We start from the raw sequence: 8245 nt of genomic DNA, 5'->3' as shown, positions 1-8245 counted from the left end.
GGGAGCTATGTCCTCTTTCTGTCCCTGTTCCTGAGCTGTTGGGGAACACCAGTGGGGCAAGGGGTAGGGAACAGGGACCTGCCTCCTGCTGCTGTCCCTGCTGCACCGCTCCTGCATAGCCCAGCTGGAGCAGGGCAGCAGCAGCTCTAGAGCTCCCCCTGCCCCTGGGTCAGCCAGAAATAGTGATAGGCAAGGTAGATGGGAACAGGAGGTAGGTGCCCTGTTCATGGAGGGCAAGGAAAGGCATGAGAGCAGGGGGTGGAAGGGGATTTTTACCTCCTTCTCAGACTTAAAGACACCAGGCTGCTGCTCCTATGATCCAAAAGGGATCACCATGATCCAAGTGGGGAGGGGGGTACAACCATGCCACTTCACCTGCTCTGGATTGGCCCCTTGCATACACATATTTGATTCTGCACTAGAGCAAAGGGATGCACTAGATGACTTCCTGAGGCCCCTCCTACTCTAACATTTCTCCCATTTCTGAATCACAATTTGTTTTCTAATTTGAATTAACATCTACAGAATTTTATTTTCAGTATTCAGATGAATGCTGATTCAGGGAGTCTGAATACTCCATCTCTCAGAAGTCAAAGCAAACAAGTACATCAGTAAATAATATGCCTTACTAACAAGAGCCTTGCTTTATTTTCTTTCCAGTAAAAAATTCCACATACTGCAAAGACAGTAAATGTCAAAGCTACTGTGTTGCTAAGAACTTCAAGGAAACAGTATGTTTGAAGAAAATATTTTTAAAAATAACAGTGCAAAGAGTTTGCATAATTGAGCAGTTCATTCAATTATGCTTTGTATTTAATACTATACCTTTTCGCCTTTTTTACCCTTAGCACCTGGAACACCATCATTCCCCTTAAAAAAACAACTCTAATATATTAACATTTTATTTTTAAGAATGGTACAATAAGATTAAATTCTTATACACATTTTTGTGATATTATCAAAATCTTAGTACTCTCACCACTTACCATGCCATTTGTGAACTGTGTTTCTTCATCATGATCTTTGCTGATAAGCATCTTTTATATCACTTGTCTCAGATACATTTATTTAATCCTCATGCCGGGAATAATGCATAGCATCTCAATAAATTCTGATACCTAGCTCTTATCCAGTGGATTTTGTCAGTACAACTCACAGCAACTTTACAAAGGAGGTCAGTATCATTATCTCCATTGAATGGATGGAGAAACAGCCACAGAATGATGAAGCAACTTGCCTGAGGACATCCAGAAGTCTGCTGGCAGAGAGAGATTTTCCAGACTTGGATAACAGGTATAATTGGGTAGTTTTGCCCCCTTCAGCAGTGGTGGTGCACAGGGCAGCAGTAGCCGCCAAGTCAACAGTATAGCGACACCTACTTTTGTGCACCCTACGTCCCTCACAAGTCAGAATGTGAAGCTGTTGCTCTTGTCACCTCCCCACCATCTTGGTTACACTACTGGGTGTATTCTCTATTCCAGTGCAGTACAAACACTAGCAGCCATGAGGCTAGATTAAGCAGCCAACTAAAATCTCAGGGACTGAACTATTTAAGAGTAAACGTATTACTCAGCATAAGTGTGGCAGAATCAGATCCTAAATAGTTAACCTAAATGTTATTGCTAATCTAAGGCAATTAACATCTAATATTTATTGAAAAGGAAATTTTATAATATGACTTGCTACTTTGTATCTCAGTTTCTCCCCATTTAAAAGCTTCATTATGTTGTTCTATTCAAAGATTTCCTGTTTGAGCCACTGACTCACATGCTGTACCTACTCTTCCCCTACTCCTTTTCTGAGCTAGTTGTCAACTAACTTTTACCCACTGCTAAAATAAGATTTTCACAAGCATGCAAAAATAATCTTACATTTTACAAGTTCTGTGTGCAACTGTTTCACATTCAATTACCAGATTTGCTGTGGGGTAAATATAATCTTCCATATGCACAGCATCAAGGCTATTTCAGAAACAGAACCTTTACGTCTCTTTAACATCATATTGGAATTAAATAAATGGATCTGCCAGTTTTAGTGTCAAGTTCTGCTTGGCTGTTACAGATCCATTCAGCAAGACATCACTTTCATGTAAAGAGCAAAATAAATTGCAACCACTTGGAGCAACTCTTCTACTCTGCAGGGAACAAACAACACCCCAAAGTAGGTAGAACGAACAAGAAAGTTGTAGAGCACCAGATATATCATCTCCATGCACCAGTTAGCAAAACTGACATGATGCAGGGCCTAAGTATGCTAGACCTCACAAAGAAGAGTGGTAGCAGGCACACACTGGTGCTTCAGTAAATGTTACAGGTGATGTGTCCCCTTCCTGGTCATCCAAGTATCTAGATTTGGTCATCTATGTGGCATTTCTGGTCATCTAAGTGCCAAAGATGCCACTTACATGTAGGCAGTGATTGTATTCCTGGCCATATAAGGCCAGATGAGTATGTAGTCATCCACATGCACAGACTGGACATGCCTACTGGCTGTATACTTAGACAAGCATGCCCATGCACCCCTTGTGGATGCACAGTGGCCTCTAGATCAGGGGCAGGCAATTATTTGGGGTGGAGGGACACTTACTGAGTTATGGCAAGCCATCGAGGGCTACATGACAGGCAGCCCAGGGCAGATTAATATTAATTTTCTAAAATTTTTAGGGGCCCCGCAGGCCAGATAGAATGGCCTGGCAGGCCACATCCGGCCCCTGGATCGCATTTTGCCCACCCCTGCTCTAGATGCCTGAAAACTAGTCAGTCAAAACCCGTGACTTCCGGACTTAAAAATGAGAATGGCTTCCCTCCTGGATTCTGGCCCTCTCCCCACTCCTTCCAGAACAGGATTTGTACCTGCATCTCTCTAACTTCTCAGCATAGCATGCAAATCACTACCCCAGGTCAGCCATCATTCTTTGTACTTTCTCTGGCACTCTTTCTGAAGCTGGGCCAGTATCCCTGGCATTTAATCTAATCATTAGAAAAAGAAGGAAGGTTGGCAGAGGGAAGAGTCCACTTCACCAGGACAAGAGCTCAGGGTAGAACCTAGGGTTCTCCTTCCCAGCTAGGCACTTCACCGAACCACATACCCTATGGCTCACTCCCTTCCTCCTGGTACAATAAATCTTCCACATATTTCCCTCTTGTAGCTTCCCAAGGGATCCACTTCAGCTTCAGAAAGAGTGCCAGAGAGGGACAGTTAATTTGTGCTATGGTAGTGCTGTGCTCTCCTGGGAAGTCAGAAACATCCACCTTCAAAGCCCCTTTGGGTGAGGGGGACCAACAACCCAAGTCCTCTAGTTTCCCAGGTAAGCACACTAACCATTCGTCTACTGAAAGAAAAGATGGGAAGGCTTTCTAACTCATTTTATTGCCAGTGCACATTCCCAGTCTGCACATGTAGACCACTATGTATATGCACAGGCTTGCATAGCCAGAAATAGAATTCCTATCTAGGTGTAAGTGGCATTCTTGACTTAGAATGACATTCTATTCCCTTCCTGGTCAACTAAGTGTCCAAATTCCTGGTCTTCTTTCTCCTTGCAGCAGGATGCATCCCAATACCACCATTGCAACATTTTCCTATAGGCTATTCCTAAATACTACAATATAGCCTTTTTTCCATGTTCAGATTCAGATCATGCTTTTCCAACAATACCAGAATGTGTTTCAAATTTAAAAAAGCTACAGTGTTTTGCATACTTACAAGTTGCATTTGTTGCTACACCCACACATGTTTAAAACTGGAATTTTTACAAGTTTCCATGTAGCTTCTAATTTTACTCCACATCTGTTTACCTCATTGAAATATAGTTCCCTTTCACTGTAATCCTAATCTGCCCAGAGGCGACCTTACAATTTTAACAATCAAAACAGAAATGTTTAATCTTACATTTAAAATAAGATTTCCAAGACTAAATACAGATGTTCGGCAGGTAAAATCAGGTTCAAATGTCCACCCAATTTAAACTCTACCCAGGGGTCATGCCTGCCTCTCTACCCTACTCATGGGTCATACCTCCCCGCATTTCCCAATGGACTCCTGATCCCCTCCAGCCTGCTGGACCTTCAGTCCCCTAGCTAGGCCATCCCATCCTGATTTACCTTATTTCAGCAGTCATTTTAAATCAATTTAACCTCCCCCTAATACCTCCAAATGCTTGTATTAGCCTTAATGACAAAACATCTTAACGTACCTTCAATCCATGAGGTCCTGGCAGCCCTACATGACCCTGAAAAGAGGAGGAGAGGGAAAAATGAAGATTGTTACCTGTATATACACTACTTGACAATTAAAATTAGGGTCTGAATCCAGCATCCATTCAAGTAAAGATTCAACACCTTCAATGGATGGTGGATCATGTTAAAATCTACTTACAGCAGCTCCAGAGGGACCAGGAAAACCAGGTCTACCAGGAATCCCTGCAATACCTTTTGGACCAGTTACACCCTGTGCAGAAAACATTGAATCACTAACAACTAATTCATCAGCACTTATTGCATGCTTATGGATTCTAATAAGGCTAAAGAGAAACTGAAATTGTCACTTTCTCCCAGGAACCAATTGTTTGATTATGTATAGAGGTGTTTATGGTACTCATTACTATTCCAATCATTCTGCATAATCTACGCATATTTTTCTTCTCTTTGGGCTTTCCAAAGTACAGTCTCCTAAAAGACGTATCCCAGAGTATTGTTTTTCAGTATTCAATGATGGCTACCCCTTGAAATACCCTATTAACCTAAAGTATGTGGAGTTTCTCAGAAGGACCTCCAAGTAAATGTAGCTGGAAAGTGTGTACATATATCTGTGAACATATGTTGTATGTTCACACACACCCTTAAACCATAACATACAGCATTTGGCCATATCTATCTTAATCCTCACAAGTAACAATTCATTTGCTACATAATCTGTCCCCATAGTCTTTCTAGTTCTTATACCAATTACAATTAACAAGCTTAGAACTACACATAGTTATTGTTGTAGCATTTTCACTTTCATAAACAATGGAGAGTTAATGTTCAGTCATATTTAATTAGATTGAAGACTAATGTATCTCCTATTTATGTCTTCTTCCAAACAAGATTTATTTCAATACATTGTCTATGTTGAATGATGTTAAATATTAAAGACGAACTATTACATTAGCACATGAATCAGGAAAATGACAGCTGCAATGATTTTGGTCTGTTGTTTAACAATTAAATATTATTTCAGAGGGGCAAATTACATACTGGACAGAGGACTCCAAGAAGAATTAAAGCACATAAGTAGCTAATTATGGCTGTTTCTTTTTTGGAATGTTAGATAGTTTGTAGAAATGTTACAATCTGTTCAGCCTGTGCATACAGCAATCAACAACGACCATAATCACCAGCACTAACCACCACAAATGCCAACTGAAAATAATTCTCTAGCTTTTTTTTTCCCTCAAGCACTAACCCCTACAGGACTAGAAAATATAGTACTGGAAAGGACTTCCTATATAATCTAACCCAGTCCTCTGCTGTCATAGTATTCCTTTAATACATTTTAAAGCCTTCATCTTGAAAGCCTGTTGAGAACTATCTGGTCCTCATCACTTGAATATATAAAGTTCTTACATTAAAACATTTGCTTCTGTCTCAATGATAAATAGGCAGCCAAACCTACCACAGGCATTCCATGCATGCTTTTCACTGTCACCAACAGGAAGAAAATTACTTTCCTATGCCACCCCAATGTGTTCTATTACATGTGTCTTTGTTTTAGCTATTTTAGGATAGATCCTCTGCTGATTTAAATCATTATTGCTTCATTTAATTCAATTAAGAGAATTTCTACAAGCTGAGAATCTTGCCCTTTTCACTGCCTTTGTAGGGTAGAAGCTAAAGTGGCCTACATAGTTAAGATAGCTCTCCTGTTTACACAAGTTATCAGATGACAATTCAGTTTTCTTCTTCTGTACATTCACTGATTTAGCACAAATTTCTATTTTCAAAATAGACTATTGAAACCATATCAATCTAGCAATAGATGACGTTCAAGAACTTCAGCCTTTGAGTAATGCTAAATTTAACCTGTGAAATGTGTGAATCTAAGATTTTTCTAAGTTTATCTAAACCTCCTTTGATTGGGCTGGAACTCTTCTGAGAAAAAGTTTGTCTGTCCAAGTAGAGTTCAGTTCTTTCCTAGCTAACTAATAATCATCTGAGTATTTTAGACAGTGTATGTAGGCTGCAGTTTAACTCCTATTTAATTGTACCCTTCCAGAGAAATCTCTCAGTCTGACAAAGGAAAGGATCCTGCTATCAGGCTGAGAAACAATTTCTGTTCTTCACTGCAGACCTTATTTTCTGGTAGCACAGTAACAGGAATCTTTTTCCGTTCAGGCTAGGGACAAACATTCAAAAAGCCTGAGCCTGAATTGATTCAATCTTTGCAGGTTAGTCTAACCTGGCTAGACTGAACTGGTTTGTAACCTCACAGACTTCCCCTCCATACTGTGAAAATGCAAGCACACGCATGCAATGGCTCAGACTAGAAGCCAGGGGTGCTATAGCAGCCCTCCCTTCCCTTCTACAGAGCTGAGCTGACTGGGGGTGTGGCCAGGCCCCGGCAGGACGTTCTGATTAGGGAGATGTCCCCCTCCCTTGCTGCTCCTTTGACCAGTGAGGGAGCCAGCAGAGAGTAACACAGCATTTACTTACACACCCCGGAGTTACACGGCATTTATCAGTCCATCAGCAAAACAAAAGCCTCTCTCATAAATTCAAGCTCCTCTTAAACAACTTTTTTCAAGGAAGAAACAGAGGGACTTTACCAGCTACCTGTTGATTAGTTCCAAAAAGCCCTAAGTCGACACTGTCCTGCCTGCCCTTGTCCTGCCTGCCTTACTCAGAAACCTCTCAGCATTAGCTAGCATACCACTTGCTGACTATGGTTGATGCTATGGGAGAGAGGAGGGAGGGATCCCTGCTTGAGCAACAAGTGGTGACAGGGAAGGATGGGGCAGGGGGAAGCCAAGAAGATGCTGCTGTGCCTGCAAGTCTCTGCCGGAGCTCCTGCCAGGGAGCAGAGGGTGGAGCCATCTCTGCTGTGGAGCTGAGAGCCCCACCCAGGGCTGCAAAGCATCTGGGATGCTGGGGGACTCTGGCTTAATTTAAACAGGAAGGGGTCTGGGACAGACATTGCATAAACAAGTTTGACCCACATCAGTTAAGTCTGATACTACATTCAACCAGGTTTATCTCAAACTGGTTTCAGCCATTTTCAAACTGGTTTATGTACACAGAATGCCTTTTCTGTTACAGGTTCAAACCAGTTTCTGACCACTTAAACCAGTTTATGTATAATTTCTGTCCCTAGCCTGAGAGACCTCTAGCCCAAACCACAAAAGGACTTCAAGTTCTTGTTACTTTAGCAAATGGATTAGTTAGGAAGGTAATTGTATCTTTTTCTCTCTTCCTTCCAACTGAAAGAAGTAAAATTGCAGCAATTTTGGTCACCTGCATCACTCCAAGATTTGGGACAGAGATAAAGATGCAGACTTTGTGTGTGGCACACAGTTTATCAGGAAGGGAACAGGCAGTATCATAACAGATACAGCATGGAACAGAAAGCAAATCTAGCAGGGAGTACAGGGAAGGAAGCAGAAAACAGAACAGCAGATCAGGCAAGGAGCACAAAGCTGGGAGCAGAAAGCAAAGCAGCAGATCCAGCAGAGGAAGGGGATCAGAATGGCACTTAAGGAGTGTGCCGGGCTTATTTGTGTCATGCCTGCCAAAAAGGTTGACCAGCACTGTTCTGGATAAACTAAATTTGGGCTGGGTCACTAGGACTGTGTGAAGCTTTGGTAGCCGATTTGATTTGGAGGAGATTTGGCCTGATTCAGCAACTGAATCTCCAAATCTGATAGACCAATTGAATCTGGAGACCAATTAAAAGATTTGGCTCTGCTTCAGAGATTTGGCCATAGGCCAAACAGGCAGCAGTCCTCACCACACTGGACACAGCTGCCTCCAGCTGGTAAGTCTGTTGTGGTGGGCACAGGGGGGAGGGGAGAGGTTGGGGCTGGGACAAGCTGCTCAGCTGGCGCGGGGAGGCAGGGGACTTGCGGGGGGCATGGGATATAGGCACGGTAGCACTTCGAGCAGGGGATATGTCCTGCTGCTGCTTGCCCAGCTGGGGGGGGAGGGGGCATGATGCAAGCACGGCTCACTCTGGGCGGAATGGGGCAAGCGACAGCAGGGCATAGACGGCT

At 42.5% G+C, this 8245-nt stretch overlaps 1 protein-coding gene across 1 annotated transcript in view; it reads right to left on the bottom strand.

Moving 5' to 3' along the window:
• The window catches only part of LOC102387123 (collagen alpha-2(IX) chain-like), a 30942-nt gene that overhangs the window by 8694 nt on the left and 14003 nt on the right, over nt 1–8245 (bottom strand). Inside the window, exon 9 of the mRNA XM_025215850.1 lies at nt 4196–4231. Coding sequence (XP_025071635.1) covers nt 4196–4231 — 36 coding nt within the window. The remainder of the gene's footprint in view (nt 1–4195; nt 4232–8245) is intronic.

Source organism: Alligator sinensis, unplaced genomic scaffold (genome assembly GCF_000455745.1).
Source record: "Alligator sinensis unplaced genomic scaffold, ASM45574v1 scaffold482_2, whole genome shotgun sequence".
Classification (NCBI taxonomy): Eukaryota; Metazoa; Chordata; order Crocodylia; family Alligatoridae; genus Alligator; species Alligator sinensis.
The sequence above is the reverse complement of the archived record's forward strand: the minus strand, read 5'-3'. Positions and strand labels throughout refer to the sequence as shown.